At 37.6% G+C, this 26,335-nt stretch overlaps 1 protein-coding gene across 1 annotated transcript in view; it reads right to left on the bottom strand.

The window, feature by feature from the left end:
• LOC130926924 (glypican-6-like) overlaps nucleotides 1–26,335 on the bottom strand; it is a 199,086-nt gene that overhangs the window by 95,921 nt on the left and 76,830 nt on the right. Inside the window, exon 4 of the mRNA XM_057852250.1 lies at nucleotides 10,990–11,155. Within this exon, the coding sequence (XP_057708233.1) occupies nucleotides 10,990–11,155 (166 nt within the window). The remainder of the gene's footprint in view (nucleotides 1–10,989; nucleotides 11,156–26,335) is intronic.

Below are 26,335 nucleotides of genomic sequence, written 5' to 3'. Positions count from 1 at the left end.
GCAGTCGAGCGGTAGCACGAGAATTATGGACACAACAGGCTAACTGACTAGCATGCTGTCCATTATCTTTTTGACCCTTGCTGCCATTTGGATTGCTTATTATGGGATGATATCGATGTGATACATTAGATGCTTAAATCGTAAAGCCTAGGCTTCAAGGCTAAATACAATAAATACAGAGTGTTATGTACTCACATTAATTGTATATGTTCCCTATGGCATATGGAGCTTTTTATTCTCAGTATCTTGCATTCACATTCTTTAATCATAATTAAAAAAATATTTTTAAAAGCCCACTGCAAAATTTAAAATATTATGGTATTGGAATTTAACCCCTAAAATTCCCCTGGAAATGTTTTTTCTTTGCACAGATTAAAATCAGGCCAAATCAAAAATTGCATGCAGTAAAGTTATCATTAACTATACAGCTAACTCCCCGTTTAGCCATGTTTATTCACACAAAAAAACAACAACACAGGACTAAATTAAATCTACATTTACGAACACAATATTTCCTTTATTAATGTACATCAACCCACATGTCTTAGGGCATGCATATTGATAATGAAAGACTTGATTAGACAAAGGGGGATCATCTTGAAGTGTTCATTATTAATTATTGTAAGTACCAGGATGGGTGTCCAAAACCTTATATTAAAAGAGAAAATTTCAAAGGTCTCAAAACTGTCTATTTTCCACTCACCTGATTTGACCTACTTTTAAGGTGTCAAAAAAATTCCGTCCTGTTCAAATTTTTTCCTACCCTAGAAAATAGAGATTTTAAGCTTTCCAATGATGAATCACACATGCATATAGAACAATTTTGTGAAATTTGGCAAAACTGGGGGTCTCAGAGCGGAACTTCAAGTCACCTGAGTGTTTTCCGCCATATGTACGTACTACAACATGTCTATTATACAGTGGGGCAAATAAGTATTTCGTCATCGACTAACTGTGCAAGTTCTCCTACTTGAAAAGATGAGAGAGGTCTGTAATTGTCAACATTGATAAACCTCAACCATGAGAGACAGAATGTGGACAAAAAAACAGAAAATTATGTTGTTTTATTTTTAAAGAATTTATTTCCAAATTAGACTGGAAAATAAGTATTTGGCCCCCTAGAAACAAGTAAGATTTCTGGCTGTCAAAGAGGTCTAAGTTCTTCTAACAAGGTCTAACGAGGCTCCACTTGTTACCTGTATCAATGCCAAATGGCACCTGTTTTAACTCATTATCGGTATCAAAGACACCTGTCCACAATCTCAGTCAGTCACACTCCAAACTCCACTATGGCCAAGACCATAGAGCTGTCGAAGGGCACCAGAGACAAAATTGTAGACCTGCACCAGGCTGGGAAGACTGAATCTGCAATAGCTAAAAGACTTGGTGTGAAGAAATCAACTGTGGGAGCAATTATTAGAAAAATGAAAGACATACAAGACCACTGATAATCTCCCTCGATCTGGGGCTCCATGCAAGATCTCACCCCGTGGCGTCAAAATGATAAGAACGGTGAGCACGGTGGGGGGACCTAGTGAATGACCTACAGAGAGCTGGGACCACAGTAACAACGGCTACTATAAATAACACAATGTGCCGCCAGGGACTCAAATCCTGCAGTGCCAGTACACATCCAGGCCCATCTTCGGTTCGCTAGAGAGCATTTGGATGATCCAGAAGAGGACTGGGAGAATGTGTTATGGTGAGATGAAACCAAAATAGAACTTTTTGGTAGAAACACAGGTTCTCGTGTCTGGAGGAGATAGAATACTGAATTGCATCCGAAGAACACCATACCCACTGTGAAGCATGGGGATGGAGACATCATGCTTTGGGGCTGGTTTTCCGCAAAAGGACTAGGACCACTGATCCGTGTAAAGGAAAGAATGAATGGGGCCATGTATCAAGAGAAAGAGAGAAAGAGAAAATCAAGAGAAAATCTCCTTCCATCAGCAAGGGCACTGAAGATGTGACGTGACTGGGTCATTCAGCATGACAGTGATCCCAAACACACAGCCAGGGCAACAAAGAAGTGGCTTCGTAAGAAGCATTTCAAGGTCCTGGAGTGACCTACCCAGTCTCCGTATCTCAACCCAATAGAAAATCTGGGGAGGGAGTTGTAGGTCTGTGTTGCCCAGCGACATCCCCCAAACATCACTGCTCTAGAGGAGATCTGCATGGAGGAATGGGCCAAAATCCAAAACCCTAACCCCTGTGAAGAGTTAGAGAAAACGTTTGGCCTCCGTTATTGCCAACAAAGGGTACATAACATAGTATTGAGATGAACTTTTGGTATTTACCAAATACTTATTTTCCACCATGATTTGCAAATAAATTCTTTAAAAATCAAACAATGTGATTTTCTGTTTTTTTTTTTTTTTTTTCCACATTCTGTCTCTCATGGTTGACAATTACAGGCCTATCTAATTTTTTCAAGTGTGAGAACTTGCACAATTAGTGATTGACTAAATACTTATTTGCCCCACTGTATACTGTATATCCTTTTATCTTACACACTATAAATTTAATATTGGCAACAGGCACCATAGAGTGACATTCTATTTTGAAATGTGCTTCATTATAGCAAAAGTAGATTTCAGCCTGTCTTCATCATACCTTATCGTGGTAAATAAAACAGCATTTTTAAAAGTTTGGATGTGACATTTCGATCTCGTTAAGAAGTGAAAGATTTTCCCATTAGCAAGATCCTCAAAGCACGGACACGAAACACACCAAATTCAAATTTTAATAAAATATTCAGCACAAGGCACAGGCTTGGAGGCTCAGGGTTGAGGATTGGCACTCAGCGTCAACTAAGAAATTCATCTTGATGGTGTGGCGTTCACTTCAACATTATACGTCTGCTCCGCTGAGCACCAACGACAAGCTATTGGAGGAGGTGAAAAATAATCCAAGCAAAGAGTGTGAAAGCCTTTAAACTCTGAAGCTGCACCCACTGATAGTGTCATTTTTTTCTCCACCAGACAACAATCTCTCACTTGTATACCCAACTTCAAATAAAATATAGCACTTGACATTAACGAGACCTCGACTCTTATCCATCATAACTGTGTGTGTGTATGTGCGTTGACAGTCGCGCCATCTGCAAGCTTTAACAGATCCACTGCTTCTTTCTGGACAGGTAATAAATGCAGTATAGTCCTCCTATATTTGACGCTTTTCAAAAAATGACATCTTTTAAACTTACAAATGTATCTGTAATGCAAATGACGGCAGAATTTCTGTGCTTCTTTTGTTCTCAACAATCCCACCCCCTATTATTCATGAGATTTTCTTCTTCAGAACAATATGAAATCAAACTCCTCATGTGAACACTTGTTTTTCCTGCCCCCAAGCAAGAGAATAATTAGACAAGCCAATTAAATATTTCGTTTATTTAATTCACATGCGGACTGAAGACTCCAAGGTTCTGTCAAGTGTAAATGCATATTCATAAAGACCTTAAAAGTTGAACAGCAACTCTAGATGCTAGTTGGCCATAAGGGAATTAAGAACGTGTAATTTGTCTGTTCAAAATATTTAACTCTTTCACTGCCATTGACGATTATCAAGTGGAAAATGGGAGAAGCTAGCAGCGAAAAGATGACTTAAAACAGTGGTGTCAAACTCATCTTTGTTGCAGACCACATCATATTTGCTTTTGGAGGGCCATTACAGTATGTTTAACAACTCGGATTGCCACAATTACTCAACTAATCTACTGCTAATGGATTAGCAAATGAATAGACAACTATAATAGACCCCAATCACGTGACGTCACAACTCCGCCCCTCTGACTGGTGCCGCCATATTGTCCGTCAGCTCATCGTGTTTACATATTACCGCAACGTACATTCCTCCTCTTACTGCGTTTTTTTTTCTGCTTGTCTAAGGAATCACCGCCGAGTAAACGAACCCAAAAACCTTCCTGACAATCGTTAACAATGATTAATCAAAATGGTGAAGGCATGTGTGGCGGTTGGTTGCAGTAAAAGAGAAGATAAACGGTCATTTTAGTAGTTGCTGTGTGCCCATTGTTAAAAGGGCAAATCTCGAAAGCAGCACGGTTTGTTTTATCTCGGTCCATGTTGCGTTTGTGTCGACAGCCGTTAGACAGAGGCGAAAACATCAATATGATGCCAACACGATCGCAGACATCATCAGACGGAGACTACGGAGCTCGTGGCCACGGTCGCGCAGCAAGAAGGTGAGCGCAACAACAGGTGTTGTGCCAAAAGATAGCCGCCCTGCGTGAAATGTCCCCCCTGACGGGAGCGCCCACATGGAAACGACTTTCTTGTACCGTGAATATGTATTATTTTACTCTGCTTGAACTAATAAATGTCATACCTTTGTGATTGTCATTGGGATATGGTTGTGAAAACCTGTAGACTAATACATTTATGTTCAAAGATGGTTATGTGGCCCAGTCCACGATTTGTTACCAAAATACAGTATTAATATTTTGTGTAATTTAATTATTTAAAATTGATCTTACAGTCGTAAATCCATTTCTGTAATGCGTCCATGAAAATGTTTGATGTTTTCAGGTCAATAAAGCGTTATAAATAAGCGCTCCCGTCAGGGGGGACATTTTACGCGGGGCAGCTATTTTTCGGCACACACCGGCCAGTTGTCGATCAAGTTTCATTTTACAATCGTGAGAACGGTGACGATTAGCTGACCAAATGTCTGTTTATATTCGCGCCGGTCCCGACCCGACTCCTCATCGTGACATAAACTGGAGTATGATTGGAAGTTTTGTGGTCTCAGGACGAGCTTTGACAGATGGGACAGGGCCGGATGGGAGGAAACATCGGATTGGGCATCAAATATGGATCTGGACACTGGATCGACCGAAGCTTTTCCAAATAATGACTTTTATGCAACTCATCCAATGAGTTTACAGCGTCTGAAAGCACCGGGGCTTCCATAATTTGCAAGTGAATCCACCTTTAGAAACTACGATCAATGACAATACGGACACACAATGACGGACAATATGGCGGCACAATACAGCGATCACGTGATTGTGTGACGTTGGTGATTGGGGTCTATAGATGAATCATTAAGAGACATTGTTCAGCTTAACCCCTTCAGACTTAAGCATGCTGCTGAAGGACATGACGCCTTCTTGTCTCCAAACCAATAAATACACTGAATTTAGTTGCTATTGCCACTTTTGGGATAGGATTGGATGAAACATCACCTGTCGAAATCAAATCATGAGGTTTCGCACGCCCTCTTTTCTATTTCTGGCTCTTTGAAAACAAAATCAGCAGATTTTTTTTGCCGACCAAAAAAACCTCTGAGGGGGTTAAAACTGTCCAAATCCTAATTTTTGAGCCACCTAATAGCAAATATTCTCAAAAAGATAGAAACAGAACATAATTTTTAAAAAAATTATTTTATAATCAACTTTGTATGGAAAATACCCCAAAAAGTAAAAAAAAAAAAAAAAAAAAAAAAACACGCCACCCCAGCCACGATGACTACTACTGCTACTACGACTGCGGCTTATAATGCAGTGTGGCATATACAGTATGTAAAAAATGGTTTTAAAATAGGTCATCCACTGAAGGTGCGCCTTATACTCCAATGGGCCTTATAGTGTGGAAAATAGGGTATTTTTAAAATTTAATTTATATTTATTTAATTTATAAATGTTTATACTAATTTTTACTTTTAAGAAAAGGGTAAAGTGATAAATGTGCTTCTATTTTTTGAGGAATACAGAGATTGTATTTGAATTTTATTTTAGCAAGGAAAATGAAGTTGTCGTGCATGATCACACAAAATGATGAGCCAGACCGGATCCGGCCAATGGGCCTTGAGTTTGACACAAAAAACAGAGTTATTCATCAGTTCCCATAATAGGAAATATCTGTTGATTACAATGATAAACATATCTATCAATTCCAGTGACTGATATTCCAGCCAATTTAATCAATGACAGATAAACCCGTCAATTCCAAAGTAAACTGTTAAAAAAAAATTAGCGACCAGCAGAGCAAGTCATCCCACACTATTTCTACAAATTTACATTTCCTAGTTGGTCAGTTGGTTCTGATCAAACAGTTAAACAGAATACTGTATTGATCTGATAAATGGATTGCTATAATTTTCGGACTATTAGGCGCACCTGACTATAAGTCGCCACCCAACAAATTTGACACAAAAACGGCATGTTCATAGATAAGCTGCACTGGACTATAAATTGCAGCTGTCCTCACTGTACTATGGGATATTTACATGAAAAAATATTAACCGGTAACAATTTATTTGACAGCGGCATTATAAGACTGTCATAAGACCAATTGAACCACCATGAAGCTTTGTATCAATTGGCTGCAACACTGTTGTCCACACTGTTGTCATCCAACATGCCTCCTAGCATGCATTGCCGTGCTACAGATGTAAATAACATTAAAAAATCATGTTTTGTGCTAATTATTTCTTCAGTTACTGTTCCAGTTGTTTCACTAATTGCGAGTTATAGTATTTTGGTAACACATTTGACAGCAGCACCATAACACTGTCATAAGACTATCATAATTATGACTTGACACTGCCATTAATAAATGTTTATGACAGTTGTCATTTTGTCATCCGGCAGATTTTCTCACTTTTGAATGGATGTTAAAGATCCGAGCTGGACATAAATGGAATTAGTGATATAATTGCCGATGACACTTAATGACATCTGTCATAAGCATTCATTAATGCCCATGATAGTGTCATGTCATAATAATGATGTCTTATTGCATTTTGATGACGCCGCTGTCAAATGTGTTACCAAAATACCATAACTCGCAATTTGTAAAACAACTGGAACAGTAACTGAAGAAATAATTAGCACAAAACATGAATTTTGATTGGTATTTACATCTGTAGCGCTGCAATGCATGCTAGGAGGCATGTTGGATGACAACAGTATTGACAGCAGGTGGCAGCAGAGGTTTACTCTCCCTCAAGGGAGTAGTGATGGCAAAATGAAACTTCTTGAAGCAATAAGCCACGTTGGACTAAAAGCCGCAAGATTCAAAATGAGGGGGGAAAAAGTGGCAGCTCATAGTCCGAAAATTACGGTAGTTAAACAACGTTCCAATAAAAACAATCGAAACACAAAACATCAATTCCCATCGTCAACTTTTAGATATGCCATTTTTATAACAAATGATGTTTTTCATTCAAATTTCAGAACTGTTTTAACAACAACATTGTCAAAAATTTCAATATCGCTTAGTATTTTTATTGCTTGAGGTGAACTACAACTGATTGTGTACATAAAATATTAATGATATCTATTAAATTGATCGAAGGCCCTTCAATAAACAAATAACCGACAGTTGTCTATTACTATCACTAGATGCTGACCAAAACCACAAATGATGGGGAAGTAACTCTCTATTAACTCACTTTTCCAGAGTTCTAGCTCAGAAAATATTCAACTAAAAACTGAAATATGTATTTCCAGCCCAATGCAACACTACATACAGTACACATGCTTTTAGCTTTAGAACAGGATAAGAACTAAGACGTTGTCTAGCTATGGGTGCAAACACCTGAATGATTGTCAGATAAAACAAGAACACTTTGATGCTTTGTCCTCCTCTTTATGGCTCAAACGACCCAAAGTAACCCCAGAAGCAAGCAGGCGAACTACGACTTCAAGGTAGGAGCTTCCACTTCTTCCGAGATGGGATTTCAGTGTTTTTTTTTTTGCCACAGGCTGTCAGCGCAGTCACCCTTTTTAGTGTCGCACCTTTACACGACAAGCTACCTACTGGAGTCATGTGCGCCAGCAAAGCCTTTCATGCCATATTAAATTAATATATAAATGTTACATTGATGTTTGTGCGCTTTGTCTCGACAGCGGAGCACGTTCCCAGAGCTAAAGTTGACGTGCTGTGCACCCGCCCCGTTACAAATCCCTATTAGGCTCAACGAGAGAGAAGAATCCAGCGAGGAAAATCGTTTCCAATAAGGAAACGTCTGGGGAGAAAGAAAAGAAAAAAAACACCTTTTCTAGTCTGAGGAGAAGCTGGTGTTGTCAAAACACAAAGCAAAGCTCTACTCCAACAAGTCAAGTTCACTCTACACAAACAGTGAAATTGACAAGATGAGCACCACGGTATGGACCATCTGTTCTCGTCCATATTAAGCTACTGCAACGTGCTTCACTAGTGAGAAGCAATGTGTACGTTCTTGCTCATTTTGCACACATGGGCAATTCAGCATACATAATGTACTGTGACTTCAAGATGTTTTTGTTTTATGCGTACAGATATAATTTTTTTCATTTTTCATTATCACTCATAACTGGCCAAGACATTACAGCCATCATACTCTCGCCACATTGTTTTAGTAGTACGAAAAAAAAAAAAAAAATCTGTTATCTGTTAATTATCGTTTTATTAAATTGCTAATGTTTTTTTTTATGTTGTTAATTAAACTGATTCCTCGTTCAAAATGTAGGACTCGTATTACGGATAACAACAATTGTGCTATTGCAAAAAAAAAAAAAAAAAAAAAAGTTGGGGGAAAAACACAGTGGGAAAAAAAAGTACAAAAAAACAACAACAAATATATTAGTCTGAATGTGACACCAATAACATTCAACAGCGTAAACATGTTTCTTAAATTAATAAAATTTCCCTCCAAATATTGAATAAATAATGTCTGCAACAACTAAATCAGACCAAAAAATTTAAATATCATATGGCACGGGGGCGGCACGGGACGTCTGCCTCACAATTCCGAAATTGTCAGTTCAATCCCGGCTCCGGCCTCCCTGTGTGAAGTTTCTCATGTTCTCCCCGTCCCTGCGTGCGTTTTCTCTGGGTACCTCGGGTATCTCACACATCCCAAAAACATGCATGGTAGGCTGATTGAACATTTCAAATTGTCCGTAGGCGTGAGTGTGTGCGTGAATGGTTGTTTGTCTCTATGTGCCCTGCGACTGGCTGTACCTCGTTAGCTGGCATAGGCTCCAGCACCCCCGCGACGATCGTGAGGATAAGCTGTTCAGAAGGTGAGTGAATGAAAATTCCATGGGTTGTAGGTCAGCTTTACTTTTGCAAAAAAATATTATGCAAAAACTAAATAATTTACAATTCGTGCTAAAATCGTCTGGATTTTCAGTCAATTACCACCAAAGTTCTTTTAGAAAAACTAATTTATTAAATAGTATCTGTAGGTTAATGGCAAAAACATACTACTAGGGATTCTTGTTGCATACTCAGACACAGTGCTGGCCAAAAGCATTGGCACTCCTGCAATTCTGTCAGATAATGCTCAATTTCTCCCAGACAATGATTGCAATTACAAATGCTTTGGTAGTAATATCTTCATTGATTTTGCTGGCAATGAAAAAAAAACACAAAAGGGAGTAGGAAAATAATTAAATCATTATAATTTTACACAAAACTCAAAAAATGGGCCGGACAAAAGTATTGACACCCTTTGAAAAATCATGTGATGGTTCTCTAATTTGTGTAATTAACAGCACCTGTTACTTACCTGTGGCACATAACAGGTGGTGGCAATAACTAAATCACACTTGTAGCCAGTTAAAATGGATTAAAGTTGACTCAACCTCTGCCCTGTGTCCTTATGTGTACAACATTGAGCATGGAAAAAAGAAATATGACCAAAGAACTGTCTGAGGGCTTGGGAAGTAAAATTGTGAGGAAGCATGGGTAATCTCATGGCTACAAGTCCATCTCCAAAGACCTGAATGTTCCTCTGTCTACCGTTCGCAGTGTCATCAATAAGTGTAAAGCCCATGGCACTGTGGCTAACCTCCCTGGATGTGGATGGAAAATAAAAATTGATGAGAGATTTCAAAGAAAGATTGTGCGGATTGTGGATAAAGAACTTCGGCTAAAAACATCCAAACAAGTTCAAGCTGTCCTGCAGTCTGAGGGTACAACAGTGTCAACCCGTACCATCCGTCGGCGTCTGAATGAAAAAAGATTGTATGGTAGGATACCCAGGAACACCCCCCCCCCCCCCCCGTCCAAGAGACATAAATAAGCCAGACTGGAGTTTACCAAAACTTACCTGAGAAAACCAAAATCGTTTTGGAAGAATGTTCTCTGGTCAGATGAGACAAAAGTAGAGATTTTTGGGAAACGGAATCAACATAGAGTTTACAGTGAAAAACGAGGCCTTCAAAGAAAAGAACACGGTCCCCACAGTCAAACATGGCGGAGGTTCCCTAATGTTTTGGTGTTGCTTTGCTTTCTCTGGCACTGGACTGCTTAATCGTGTGCATGGTATTATGAAGTCTGAAGACTACCAACAAATTTTGCAGCATAATGTAGGGCCCAGTGTGAGAAAGCACTGGAGACTTCTAAAGTGGCCAGCAATGAGTCCAGACCTGAATCCCATAGAAGAACTGTGGAGAGATCTGAAAATGACAGTTTGGAGAAGGCACTCTTCAAATATCAGAGACCTGGAGCAGTTGGCCATAGAAGAATGGTCTAAAATTCCAGCAGAGTATTGTAAGAAACTCATTGACGGATACCTGAAGTGGTTGTTCGCAGTTATTATGTCTAAAGGTTGTGCTACCAAATATTAGGCTGACGGTGCCAATACTTTTGTCCGGCCCATTTTTGGAGTTTTGTATACAATAAAGATGATTTTTATCTTTTTTTTTTTTTTTTAATTTTATTTTGTGTTTTTTCATTGCGAGAGAAATAAATTAAGATTTTACTACCAAAGCATTTGTAATTGTAATCATTTTCTGGGAGAAATTGAGCATTATCTGACAGAATTGCAGGAGTGCCAATACTTTTGGCCAGCACTGTAAGCATCTCTACACGCAATGAAGTTTAGTTCATACAACAATGCTGGTTGATCTTTAAATTCACTTCTGTCCGTACGACCCTTTGGCTACTATAGTTTCTATTTTGCCTTCTGTATCCAGCCCCATCATACTGTATATCAAACTGAACATAGCAATGAGAAATGAGGCTCACTAACCGATATAATGGTTCCACTCGGGGTCCAGGTCGGCTTGATTGGCCAGGCAGCCCTTGATGACATTGAGGCAGTAGTTCTTGCAGGGCTTAACGGCCGGCATGCCTCGACAAAAGGGGCAGTATGACATCTTGGTCAGCGCTCGCATGCATGCCGGGCTGCCGCTTACCTGAAGAAGCACACAGTGAGTAGACCTGTGATTTCCTTTCAACAAAATGTAATCATACTTGACAATTGTTGCTATAATGGAAGGGCACTTCTCATTCATTCCACAAAACAGACTGTACAGTATGTGTCATTTGTGCTTGGGTCTTTAGAGTGTGCGTGTGCTGACCGCCACGGTAGAATGATGGGGTGTTCACTGAGACTTGACAGAAGCTTTGTGCATTCTATCACTGCATCCAAGGAGTGCCTCATCAGTATACACGCCTGCATACGTTTTCCCACCCTCCCCCTTCATATGTTGCTCTGTTCCAGATATAAAAGTGTCTCTCCACCCGTGAGCCCAGTTCTTCACAATAAACGGGAAGATGAGCTCTCTCCTCTTTCCTTCCAGCCTGTCATATATCTCAGTTGTGTCCCACATGCGTAAAACGTATTTTGTGGACTATAAGTCACACATTTTTCTCCCTATTTTTTGGCTGGGCCTTCGACTAACATATGTGCTCTGGGCATGCCCTCTACTCCCAGAGTTGATGGAGTTGTTTAGAAGTGAAACTGAAGATGTCCTAAATGGATTTGGTAGTTATTTGGAGTGAGATCAAGTGTTGGGTTAAGTTGTTGTTGGGGACGTCCCAATCACATATTTTTTGCACCGGAGTCTGCGTCACCTCATTTGGACGATCTATCTGATACAATAACTCGACAATGTACTACACCTTTGTAGGGCTCTCATTCAAAGAAACACTTGGTAGTTTTTCAGTTTTGCTCGATTTTAGTGACACCGGTGGACAAAAGTGGAACTGTTTTGCCTCAAGGAAGTCTGCGTTTCCCATGAGGACCAGTGCACACCCGCCAAGTGTTGTAAAATCATCAGTCAATTAAAAATCAATCTCTTTGTCGCCAGTAGATGAATTAAACAAAATTTCTGTTTCTAAGCGGTTGTGTGAAGAATGAAAAGTGATAAGGTAATACATCCAGCTGTGGCTAAACAATAACATATGACGGTTAGCAACAGTGTGGCTTTGTGTATAGAGTAATAGGGCTTCACCCAATATGAACAGGAAGTGATCCAGAAATTAAGTATAACAAACAAAAAATACACCCCCCACACACACAAACACACACACACGCACCCCCATTACACACACATATATATATTTACATACATAAAAATATGTGTGTGTATATACATATATATCTGTGTATATATACAGCTGGATTATTTTGGGATTGTATGGGTGAAACATGGTAATATAACAAGGGTCGCGATGCAGAAATCGCAGACATCAAGGTCGAGATTTTCTTTTTCACATATTTACCACTTTAAACATTTTTTTTTTCATTTTTCTTTGTTTGGATCGATTATTTATCATTTAACATATCAGGGAAAATGCGACAGTAACAAAAAAAAATAAAATTTAACGATAGTTATGAGGTAGATATCCATGCCTTTTTTTTTTTTTTTACAGATTTTTTACACATTTTTTCCATTGTGATGTAATTTGTTTAAAGGTTTAAAATATGCAAGTCAATAATTTTTTTAAAGTCGTTTTTTTTTTTTAAACGAAATATTGGACATCGATTAATGTTTGTAAACTAAAAATGACAGACATTTTGAATAATAAATATAATTACTTACCTTCTTTTTATGGCTGGATTGAAACAAAAGCAGTCGCGCGACGTCTGTAAATGGGGGTTTCCAGGTTAAAAGGGACAAATTAAAAATAGTTTGGGGGCTTACTACGTCATGAATCTGCTATGGCAGCATATAGACATATTGTTCTATCAAACACAACAGTTCTTTTGGCTTAAATAAATATGTATATATATATTAGGGCTGTCAAAATTATCGCGTTAACGCGCAGTAATTAATTTTTTTAATTAATCACGTTAAAATATTTGACGCAATTAACGCACATGTCCCGCTCAGACAGTATTCTGCCTTTTGGTAAGTTTTACAGCAAGGTTTTTGTGCTGTCTAACAGCGAACTCTTGTGGTCGCTTTGCGACATGGTTCATTGCTTTCTTGCCAGTTCAATATGGCTGCAGGACGTCTCGGGCTGACGCCTACGTTGTAATGTTGTGCTTCTATGATCCTTGGACAAGATTTGTCCGTAAGTATGGTTGTTGTAAAGAATGTACATATTATGTTAGTAAGCGAAATGTTATATTTTTTTGTATGAGATGCTTTTTGTTTATGTTTAGCGAACCTGTATAGCGTGCTAAGCTAACGTTGTTGCTAATGCAATGCTTGTGTACTTTTTTTTGTAGTTTCACTACGGTCTAAAGAGGACAGTGGTTTGAGGCCATTTTATTAATAAAGCAGATGAAAAAGGAAGAAGTCTGATTAGCTGTCTAGCTTTGGAAAAAGTAGACGCTTCGGAGTGAGGACAGCATAGACACATTTAAATAACAGTAGAGTGAAATGCCCACTACAGTCCTTATGTACCGTATGTTGAATGTATATATCCATCTTGTGTCTTATCTTTTCATTCCAACAAATTATTTTACAGAATATATAAATAATTTACAGAAAAATATGGCATATTTTATAGATGGTTTGAATTGCGATTAATTGCGATTAATTACGATTAATTAATTTTTAAGCTGTAATTAACTTGATTAAAAATTTTAATCGTTTGACAGCCCTAATATATATATACATATATATATATATATATATATATATATATATATATATATATATATATATATATATATATATATATATATATATATATATATATATATATATACATACATATATGTATATACTAATGTGGTGGATGTTTTTTGCGTGCAGAACCTGAACGCACCGTGTGGCTGACATAACACTGAGATAGAAAGTGCGGTAGAAATTTTACTTTCTCTTTAAATGTTTTGTTGCTGGTGTCAACTGCGGCGGACAGTAGGCGTGTTGTGTGGCACAAGTTGATGAAATAAATGATTAGAAACCTGACGAAGCTGGCGATTTCTTTGGCAATGTTACCACAATAAGAATTGTCACCTTAACTTAAAAAGACTGGCGAACGGAGGTCGGAGGAGGACCGTCGAGAATATAGACATTCTACGGCTGTATTGTCGAGCCAGTTCAAGGATGCGCACACCACACTTATATTTTTCTAACATTTCTATCTTCATTTCAATGGTAAGAGTCACCTTTTTCCTTTTTCACCACCTGAACTAACCTTGGAACACGTGTTTCCTCTCGCGAAAAATCCCCCGTGCGTCCATCTTCAGGCAAAACAAACTGCGGCGCTATCATAAATCCTCATATTTCGAGCATGTCGTCGGATGTAGAAACAAATGGCGAGTCAAATTTTATTCTTCGGATGTCGAAAAGATCGTATATCGAAGCGACCGTATGTCGAGGTTCCACTGTATATGTGTGTGCAAAACACTTGAATGAAAACAAGGGCCCAATTTCAGATCACATGATCAGATTGAGGACATTTTATGATGTATTGCTGAGGCTATATTTATCTGAATAACTGTTAATGTTACATTAACAGACATTTTTTTAGAGGTTATTCACCATGTAATTGTTATTGTTTTAGTTCTCTGATTAAAAAAAAGAACCCTACCCCCCCAAATAGGACTTATACTACAGTGCAGACCCGTGCCACCCATAAGCAATTTTAGCAACTGCCTAAGGGAGCACCAGCATCCAAAAAGGCGTCAAGAAAAATATTCAAATAATATTTGATGATAGCAGTGTTCAAAAAAATTATACAAAACAATAAAACAAAAGAACAACAAAACTGTTCATAAAAAGTCTTTAAATAATAATAAAATCATTTTTCTAGTGTGCCTTCTAACCGTTTCACTTTTTCCTGTGATGCGATAATTTCACCATGGACCCTAGTCTCACCACCCAGCAGACCAGTGAGCTACTTGAAGTTGCTATTTTTAGCCTCAGCAATTGAGCGACGTTACGGTGACAAGTCAATTTCATGAAAACACAAAAGCCCTTCTGGTCAGAAGAAAAAGAAGACAGCAAAGACTTGAAGAAAAACAGGTTTGTTGTGATGATTTTTTTCAACAGCATAAGCACGTAGATTTAGCGCAACTGCAAGCTAGCGGCTATTTACATAGAGCTTATATGACTTAGTGCTAAAGCAAAATTATATTGTATCATTAGCCAGGCTGTTGTTTTAGAAATATTTTCAGTATTCAGCCAGCTGCGGATTAGTTTCAGTTAATTTTATGCCCTCTCTCCAATTTTAGAGAATTTTGGACAAAGTGTATGGGAGACTAAAATTGTCTTGCTTATTTTCATGTGATGTGAACCCCTTTTACCTTGTGTTAAATTGTGCTTTTCAAATAAATTTGCCTTGCCGAAAAGTGCCATGGTTAATTAAATAAATACACCATTAAATATGGAATTAATCATTTCAAAGTTCTGTGGTATGGGGGACTAAAAGTGCTACGGATTTAAATGCAAACATTTGTTATTAAATGTGTCATTAATTAATTGAAATGGCGATCACGTTCATGTAAAAACATTCAATTTATTAATATGTTTTTTGGTATCATATGTTATTTAATTCATTATTAGTGGATAGTCCTGTGTAGTTGCCGTGCTTCAAGAATTTATTTTCTTTTAAATACGCCCATCAAAGATAGTGGCAATAGACAGGTACAGTAGGCTGCATGAATTTCGGCGCTATTATGGTTATGTCATGCTGGTTTCATAAACAACAGCTATTTGACTAATATAATGTGACATTCCACTTTCTTCTCTTTGTAGATGCTCTTCTGAAATATTTTCCTTCTACCTCTGCACATCCTGGGCCATCTTTTACAGCGAACTTATCCACATCAGCACCAAGTCCAAGCCCACCAAGTCGAGGAAAGAAGTGCACCTTCCAAAACAACTGTCATATGAAAGTGCAATAGATGCTTTTGCATCAGTGAAGACAAAATGAGTAAGGTTATAGGTCAAGGTGTAAAAAAAAAAAAAAAAGTTTCATTTTAAAGTGTTCTGTGTGTCTTTATATAGGTTTGTGTGGGTGGGTGTTAATCATATTGTAATAACAATTCTAATTTATTTAATGCATTTGGTTTTTAAGTGTTTTTTTATTGCTTTTGAATAGTTATTACAGCATTTTTCTTTTAATTTATGCACTTGTTCGTTACCTTTTTTTTATATAATAAATTACAAAGAGATAATGTGCTTTTTCAGTGTGAGTGTTTAAATATATGTGGTGAAAATGGGGGGGGGTGGCAACAAATGTGTTGCCTAGGGCACCAAATTGGTCAGGAATGGCCCTGCTCCAGTGCACCAGTTTTATGTTTATTGTGCATTTTTGGGCTAGTCCGATCAATACGTTGTTGCGACTACAGTCGCAAAGATACGGTTTATCCATCTCTCAACGTCAACACCTCGGGAAGAGGAATAAAATGTGAATGACCGTGCTGCTCATAAGGAAGGCAGAGAAACATTTGCAAAAGCGACCTCTTGGTCTTGCTCGTGCACTTCCATTCTGTCACTCACTCACCGTGAGTGATTGCTATTGAGTGACGCGCGTGTTGCACCTCTGCCCACTGCTGCATTAGTGCTCCATTAGTTCACACAGGTCAGGCATGCACTGACACTGACAGAATGAGAGAATGTGTGCAAGGGCCAGTAAACAGGAGACGGAGCTAAAGCAAGGTGGCTCAAGTAAAATATTTCTCAGTTCAAAGAGCATCAATGGACATACAATTTTTGTGCCATTTTGCAATAGACGTCTAATCCATTTTGACTGGGGGAGTTTGGCAGCGATCTGTCCCTGTCAAAATGGATTGGACATCTATCTATCGTCAGTCTTATCATCATGCTCGATCTGTAAAATACATGTAATTCAAATATGGCACCAATAGGATAAAATCACATGGGCAAGTTCTTTCATACTCTGTGAATATGACCGAAATAGCTCTAAAATTGACTCTTCCTCAAAATCATGATACATACACATGCAGAGAAAATTTCAAGTTACCAAGTTACATTGGCCCTAAATGGAATTATGGAGGCTGCCATTCCCCCATTTTTGGAGGAGCTAGAGGGATTTTTCCATATATCTGCCATGGAAATATATCACATAGGAATCTGGGAAAGATCCAGTTGACACCTTTTTCATGGGGTAACCCACCAAAAAAATATACGCATGCTGATTGGACGATTTCTATTCTCGTCAGGCATATCACAGAGTAATCCACATTAAGCCACAGTATGATTTATTGGTCGGAAGAAGAGCAAAAACAAACTTTCCCGTCAAAAAAAGCTAGTAATGATGTTGTTTGCTTTTCTTTTTTTTTGAGGAAATTAAAATGTATTTCTGACAAAACTATCTACAAGAATAACTTTGCACTCCGCCATTGTATTCAACCAGATAATTGCCTCCTGGTGATGTCAAGGGCTGCAGCTCCAGTCTCTTTTCCCTGATTGGCACGGCATCAGAAGGTCGAGAGCTGGGTTTATTTATAATACTTTTTAATGCAGAAGGACTCACATTCTAAGTAGAGATCAAATTATCTCATGATAATTATTTTGTCAATTCAAGTCACATTTATTTTAGAGCAAAAGTACTTTTTTCACATAGAAAACAGTACAGGAACTGGGGGTAGGTTGAAAAAGTACAAAAGCTGTACCGTATATAAACAGGAAGGATTTTCTCAGGAGTGATTTGTTAGAGGATTCAAGCTAATTATTATTTCTTTGGTACCATGTATGCATTTTGAAACATTGTGAAAAAAATCAATGGGAGAAATTAGCCGTTACGGCATTTGCGTCATAGTTCGCAATATTTATGTACAATAAATGCTAACTGCACGTTTTTTTTTTGTTTTTTTTTGCTTTTAACCAAGAATCGAGACTTTTTTACATCCATATCTATAAAGAATTCAGGGATTTAAGCATTTATTCACAAGAATTTTCAAAGGAAAAAGCTCTCTGTTTTCATAAGGTGGAGCTACATTTGCTTACTGACTAGCATCACAGTTCACAATATTTACATAAAATAAATGCTAACTGCACGTTTTTTGCTTTTAACCAAGAATCGAAACTGTCTAACATCCATATCTATAAAGAATTCAGGGTTTTAAGCATTTATACATAAGACGAGATTTATTTGTGAAAAAAGCTCTGTTTTTGTAAGGTGGCCGCTACATTTGCTGACTAGCATAATAGTTCGCAATATTTACGTAAAATAAATGCTATTTTTTGTTTTTGTTTTGTTTTAACCAAGACTCGAGACTGTTTTACGTCCGTATCTATAAAGAATTCAGGGATTTAAGCATTTATTCACAATAATTTATAACGGATAAAGCTCTTTGTCTGTGATCCCACTCGGTCAGTTTTCTCGGCCATGCCAACAATTCAGGCCCCCTATTATTCGGCCCCGCGTCCTGTGTCCCGTCAATATATTATGACGTCCATGTATTGTATTGATAATAAGGCCTCAGTTTTCTCATATTCTGTTTCGCACAAGAATTTTCATTTTGTTGCATCCCTCATATATAATCCTTAATCACAGCAAGGTCACAAAGAGCTCTCAGCGCACAGTTGACATTAATATGAAATAAATAATTAAATACTACTAAGTGTAAATAATAACAAAAATAATAAATGACAAAATCCCCTCATCTACCTGTAATATCAGAGTAAGATAAGGTAGCGAAGCTAAAATAGCTAAAATTGCATTTTCGGTTTTCGGTTAAAAGACCGAAAGTTTACACCTGAACAGTGTGAAGAACCGTAGTCCTCTTGTGATTAAGTAATCAAAACACGCTGTCTCGCTAACACTACTGGCTCATAGCCAACATGTCCACGGTTTGGAAGTATTTTGAGGTATCAAAGAAATATATAAATCATTAAATGAAGGAAAATAAAATAAATTTGCTTCATCTCGGCCACACGCCATTTCTGAAATTGTTTTCTACTGATGTCCAGCATCACACCAAGTACAGTGCATTCGAGCCCGTGCGTATTTTGGAGTTTAATTAATATATAAATAAAGTAGTATTTAAATGCATACATGTGCATTTGCTGTGGCTTAGTACAATATGTTTATAGCACGACCACTTCCTCTTTTTGCACATTTTTTTCAGCGACTTCCACACCCCTTCTGCCAGTTGCCTTTCAATCCGGCTGGGAGCCACTTCACTTGGCTTCGTCTCCGCTAGAACTCGGCCCACTTGCCTGGCTCTCGATCAATTCCACTAGTTGCACAAGAAAACACCGAGCCTTATTTTAAGGAGTAGGAGAGATTGTAATAGCCTTGTAAAGAGCTTTAATAGTTTCGGCAAGAATGGAATAGTATTTTGTTGTTGTTGTGAACTACTGTTCCACACAAACGTACATCGAGATCTCATTTAGCTTAGCAATTGGAGGCATGAGACCCTTTTTTTCGAGTGTACCAAACTTCCGATAAAGCACATTTATCAAGGTTTAATCGGCCATGACATGTGTGTCTTCATCCACCAAACAGAATGCCCTGATGATGCCAGCATCTCTGCTATTGACTAATCCAAATAGAGATTTGTGTATATCGCCCTCTAGTGGTGGCCGCCATTACTGGGGAGTTTGCACACCTATAGCGGCCCAACTCATTAGCCACGTTTACATGCAGACTTTTATTCATACCGATTCAAATCATTCCGAATGGAAATTTCACATCAGCTGTTTACATGTCACTTCATCTATTCCGATCCAGCGTTTACATGTGACTGCCTTTATTCTGAAAGGACGTTTGACAACTGCCGTCTGACATGCAGATTAATCAAAACAAAGCGTCACGTTGCAAAACATGGAGATCGATCGTCAGATCAGCTGCTGTTTTAACTTTTCGAGTGGAAACAAAACTTCAGAATGATACGCCGTTCATTTAAAAAGTTGTGTGGGTGCGCTGTGCGTGTGCTTGGAAGCCATGTTGCAAGTGACGTTACTTACGTCACCGAGTGACGTCACCACGTCACTACGGAGCATGCGCAGAAAGAACGCAACCAGACACCATTCAGCTTCCCTGTTTACATGATATAATTTTACTTCTAATCGGTTTGGGAAAAGGAATATTCCACCCCTGTGAATCGGAATGAAATTCCATTCGGTTTGGGCCTGTTCATTCTGAATGAGGTGTTTATATGGAACACATTTATTCGGTTTGAACAAATATTCCGATTGTAATTGGAATATTTGGCTCCATGTCAACGTGGCAATTGACATTCAAGCCAGTTCATTACAGACAAATACCATGTCAGGCCAATTGTTTGGTTCGTCTGAGAAAATCTGCCTCTTAGTTTACAAAGCACTCACTGTTCTGACTCAACAGGACTGTACATTTTAATTCCAAGATCACGTCCCTTGCCTAAAGGAGGAATCCTTTATGTGCTTTGAGAAAGACTACTGAAAGAAGGTTATAAATAATAGAACAGTTCTCCTGCTCGTCTTAGATGTTCTTCTGTGTTGTTTTCACAACAAAAGTTGAATGTTTTTGAAAAGTCTTTTGTATATATTCATTTAGTTGGAGCGAACAAGTAGGGCTTTAATCTATCAATTTCCATTATCTGGTTTGTGATACTTTGCTTGCCTGATTTTAACCCCCGATGCATGCATTTACATTTAACAAGTATGAGTAAAACATTGGAGGAATACATAACTACATAAAAATAATATTAATACAAAAATACTGACTACAGAAAATAAAATTGAAAATATACAGCTAAAATGACCAATTGCCAATGCACAAATTTTGTCACATTCTTTTTGAGTTTTTGGAGCCAAAAAGTTACTTGTAACCTCGTTGTAAGATAAAAAATATCCCTGTAAAATAACAATGACATGAATTTTGACTTGTAAAACAAACAAAAAAAACAACAACTAGTATTTCCAAATTTTGCGTTGTGAAATAAAATTGAAAAAAAAAAAAAAAAAAAATCTAATATATTGTTCTACAATTTTTTTTTTCTGTTTGCAAGTGATTTTTTTTTTTTTTTTAGAATTACCAATTACAAGTGAGTTTTCGTCTCCCCCTAGTCACTTGTAACCAACCATCAGAACGGCGATTGTTCAACGATTTAAACGGGGAGGAGGGCGAGATACACCATTGCCAAACTGCTGACTGTGGCTGCTTGTTCGTCATCACGGCAGATGCTAAAAATGGTGGAGCACGCTCAGGTAAGGAGTTTACATTGTTTTCTCTTGAATGTCATGTACTGAAAGGATTTATGAAGTGAATGTAATCACAATTTGAATATCAGTTAATTTTGCATTTAAAAATGGCACGGAAATCGATGGTGAGCCAAATGGGATTACAAATTGTTTTTTGTTTTTTTTTGTTTTTTTTTGTTTTTTTTTTTGTTTTTTTTACAAGTTAAATTTTTTCATTTTACAGGGAAAATTTTCATTTCACAACTTCAATTATTTTGGCACTATCTAAAGCCGAAAGGAAAAGAAGAAGAAGAAGAATGAGAATGCCCTGATTTAAGAAAAAAAAAAAAAAAAAAAAAAAAAAAAAAAAAAGAAAAATCACAAGGAAACAAAATTAAAAATGAGAGGAAATAAAAGTAAATACAGAGTAGAAAATATATTTAACTCATTCACAACGATGGACGTCCCATTCTTTCAAATTGGCTTATGTTTCAGTGCCATTAGAGGCTCAAGATGTCCAATCCATTTTGACTAGGAGAAAATAAATGAGGGAAAAAGTAGAATCTTTTTTTTTTATTTTTTTTTTTTGAAAATTTTAACATTTTGAAACTTTTAATTAATTTTCTATATGTATTTCTATTGATTTTACTTTTCTATGATTGCTTTATGATTAATTTAGTATTTTCCCATTTCGGTATTTTTCCAATTGAATTTTCTACATATTGTTACAATTTGTTTTTACTCATTTATTCTCCCATTGCATATACTGTACAGTATGTTAAATGTCATTTCAGGCATCAGTGTGTTCAACTTCAAATAGTATGAATTTCATTCCAAAAAATAACTCATCACAGTTTACAAACTTGTCAGGCGGCCAGTTCGGGGTGTACCCTTCTATTTGCCAAAAGTCGAGTGGGACATGCTTCAGCACACTTGAGACCCTAATGAGGACAAGGGCTATCAAAAATGACCAGACGTAGTATCTTTCCGAGTGCCATAGTGAGCAGAACGATTTTGTCATAGACTGCATTTATAACTTCAACTTTTCATGACTGACATCCGAACGTTCTATTTTAAACCATAAAAACAATTGTTCTTGTAATCATTCACCTGAAGTTAATTTTGTGATGACGCCTTTTTGATTTGGCTGGAAGATGTTTGCTCACACCCTCAGTATACTTCAAACAGATTCTCACAGGCAATCAACACACAGGAGTGATATTCGAACATGTGGAGTCACTTGTTGTTAATTGATCCTAACTTTATCCTGCGCTTTTTCCTTTAATCTCACCAAGTATATGATCAAAAGTGCAAACACTCCCGCGGCAGTACGGTATAGAAGCAGGAGAGGCATTAAATCAGTACGTTATATCAAACAGAATATTAAGGACGTACAGCTTAATTATAATTGGTAGATGCTCGGAGAAAAGTTTGCAAATACTGACCACTTCTCGAATTACCTTATTTCTGCATGTCACTTCGAAAAGCAACATCATGCACAAGAAACAGCAGTAAATGAGCTTCGCAAAAAAGAAGGTTGCTCAAATATAGACTTCATAATGATATTTGCGGGTCACAATCTCCATATTGCGCCACGCCTTCATGTAGAGGGCTGTCTTACACTTCGCTTCAGTAGGTCGAAGTCGGTCGCAGTTATTCTCAAAACACATGCAGCGATCCAACGCCGAATTTAGGTTGAAAAAGTATGAAAGCTGTACTGCATACAAACAGGAAGTATTGTCTCAGGAGTATTTTATTATAAAGAATTCAGGGATTTAAGCATTTATTCATAAGAATTTACAATGGAAAAAGCTTTTTGTCCGTGAGTCCACTCGGTCATCCTAGACGGCCACGCCAACAATGCAGGCCCCCCATTAATCGGCCCTGCTTCCCGTGTCCCGTCAATATATTATGACGTCTATAGCTCAAAGTATTTAAGTATCTAAATGTCATATTTTTAGACCTCTCAAATTGAAGAAAATAATGATTATACAAGAAAAAAATGCATACACACCGACAGACTCGAGCTCAGGGCAATCAGGGATAGTCATATTTGATTGGCTATAATAGTACTAACATTGATAAAATGGCTGCCACCATATTAGGTGGCCATTTTCTCGAAGTACAAACTTATTCACAAATATGTTTTTAATTACTACAAATCAGAAAATGGGAATTATTTGTCTTTACAATTTATTGAACTACTCTTATATCAATAGTCTGTCCTTTTAAACCACAGGTGTCAAACTGTTAGCCAGGAGGAAATTGCCCCCCCCCCCTTTTTTTTTTTTTTATTTAAAAGAATGAATTAAATAAAAAAAACAAAAATGATTTAAAGAGAATATTTAGTAGTTTCCCTTGTTCTGTTTTTCTTTTGAATGTAAAAAAATATAATGTAAAAGATAATAAATCTTTTAAAAATATACAGTATATACATTAAAGATACACGATAATATCGGTCACCGATAATTATCGGCCGATAATGGCAATTATGACGTCACACAGATAATCCAGATATTAAAAAATTCAACCGATAATGCAATCCGATAATTATATACTTGATTTAGCCTCCAAATGTGCGCAACCGAAGAATGCAGCACGCCGCCTCCTCAACCCCTCCCCTCTCTGAAGCCCCCGAGGGAGGAGGGGTTGAGGAGGCGGAGTTACACGACAAGAAGTATTTGAGTATTACGGCGGCTGTTACTAAAAAAACGACGCTCTCGGCATCTGCGAAACATATACCGTAGAAGTTCCACGAGGCAGAAAGAAAGAGTCCTCATTCAAAACCACTAGCCCAGCAGCCATTTAAAACTGCATCACAAAGATTTTTGGAACGAATACGAGGCTCCCGCTAGCGGGAACGCTAAAGCTATTGTAAACACTAAGTTAAAACTACAGGGCTTGTGACGATACAGAGTCGGGCTGTTCGGGAATGCAGCCCAAGGCGGGTGGTAAATTCGCATCTAAAGCTAAACACCGGCACGACTGGAGACCGATAGTCGGCAAGTAGCCGTCTTCCGACGGAGCCCGCCACTCTGGCCGGTCCGGCAGGCCGCCGCCGCCTCGCCGAAGGCGGGGCGGGCCGAGCCCGGCTTCGGGACCTCCGGCGAACACTCCGGTTTCTCGAGCGTCCCCCCACAGCGTGCGAGCAGAGCCAGGACCCGAATACGCAGCGGCGAACCGGCTGGGGCGAGCGGATTATCCGGTACGAATGTAGCTGCCGCCGAGACGAGACACGTTTTTTTTTTTTTTTTACCTAAATGACCCGAGAACCAAAGCCCTGGATTAAAAAAAATAATGCAGTTTATACGACCACCATTCTTCATGAAAATGTGATGTCCAGTAAGCAAGCTTATCATGACGGCACAGTGGTTAGATGATAATTTAAACATGGAGAAAACGAAGTCAGCCAGTCAATAATGCATTCAGTATGTAAAATGACGAGCGGTCAGATGACTTTGTAACGCTGCCTTTATTTTTGGCTTAACAAAACTCAGGCACAAAACAACACGCACGCGGATGCGAGCTCCAACTCCGTCCAAATAGGACTGCCGTGTATCAGTTTAGCTGCTGCAAAGCAAATGTCGTGAAAGCCGCAAATGTAAACAAAGCGCTGCAGAATGGGTACATGACATCTCGCTCTTTTGAGTTAATCATTTTCACAGTGTGCAACAAAGCATGTAACATTAGCAATCACTTTTCAAATTATTTAACGTATTTCTCTGATCAATTACAGTCACAGTAGATCGTCAAATTCTTAAATCAATATTCTGTAGCCACAAATATTATTCAAAATCTTTCCTTCTTCCAAGTTTTTTTTTTTTTTTGGATTAAGTATAATAATGTATTGCTTAAAACAAGGCTGTTAAGATTATTTTCAGCTAGCTATTTTTCTTCCAAGAAATCTGAGAGAAATACACTTGAAGCGATGGCAGATAATTTCACTTATTGCCAATAGATTTACACTTAAAACTGACTAGTTTTAAGGAGGTGTGTTTTGCAGTGTAATAATGTTATATACGTTAGGAATGGCTTACTTTTAAAGGCATTTTTGTGCAACTTAGGTATTTACTCTTTAATTAATTGTTGCCAAAAGTTTACCATTACACAACGTCAGACAATCTGTCATTATTTAGTTGTTTGAATTGACGACATGTTCATATTTTATGTTGAAAAAAAGAGCAATAAATTATATTTTTGCACAGTAATATTTTCTTTTGTGTATACTTTAAAGTTTTACATAAATCTTTTAATTGAATTATCGGCTTGACATTATCGGTTATCGGTTGGAATGACGAGGAAATTATCGGTTATCGGTATCGGTTGAAAAATGTATTATCGTGCATCACTAATATACATAAAACATTCATTCATTCTAGAGCTGCAACGATTAATCGATTAACTCGAGTATTCAATTAGAAAAAAAATATTCAAATTAAATTTTGCTGCTTCGAGTATTCGTTTAATTAAAGTGACGTTGTAATGGTTTATTTAGAAAGTGTTTGCATCTAGTTTTATTGATTTGGGTGGATACACTGCCTTCTATTCTGCCTCAATTCACATGGTTGAATCCAGGTGCTCCCTGTTAAGACCAACATAAGTTACATTTTGTTTGAGCTAATGCTGTTTTTTTTAATGCATTCGTAATTTAGTTTATATGTGTATTTAGCCTATTTTTGTGGGAATGTGTGTCTGAACCATTTGTTAAGAGCATTGTAAAAAAGTTATCATTTTATAGCACTTAAACTAGCGAACTTTTGTGATGTAAGTTAGCCAATTGTTCTTTTGTTGTACATAGATCCTCATTTATTTATTTTTTTATACCGTTTGAGGTCAGCTCAAGTAATTTAATTTTTCATGTTCCTTATCCGATTACTCGATTATTCGAACTAATGGTTTGTCGATTAATCGACTACTAAAATAATCGATAGCTGAAGCCATGATTAATTAATTAATTAATTAATTAATTAATTAATTAATATTTTCCATTAAAGGCCTCACCAAAAAGATATGGATTATTATAGGTCAACAATGTCTCTAAACAATTAAGTAACTATC

The sequence above is a fragment of the Corythoichthys intestinalis genome, chromosome 12 (genome assembly GCF_030265065.1).
Source record: "Corythoichthys intestinalis isolate RoL2023-P3 chromosome 12, ASM3026506v1, whole genome shotgun sequence".
Taxonomy (NCBI): Eukaryota; Metazoa; Chordata; class Actinopteri; order Syngnathiformes; family Syngnathidae; genus Corythoichthys; species Corythoichthys intestinalis.
The sequence above is the reverse complement of the archived record's forward strand: the minus strand, read 5'-3'. Positions and strand labels throughout refer to the sequence as shown.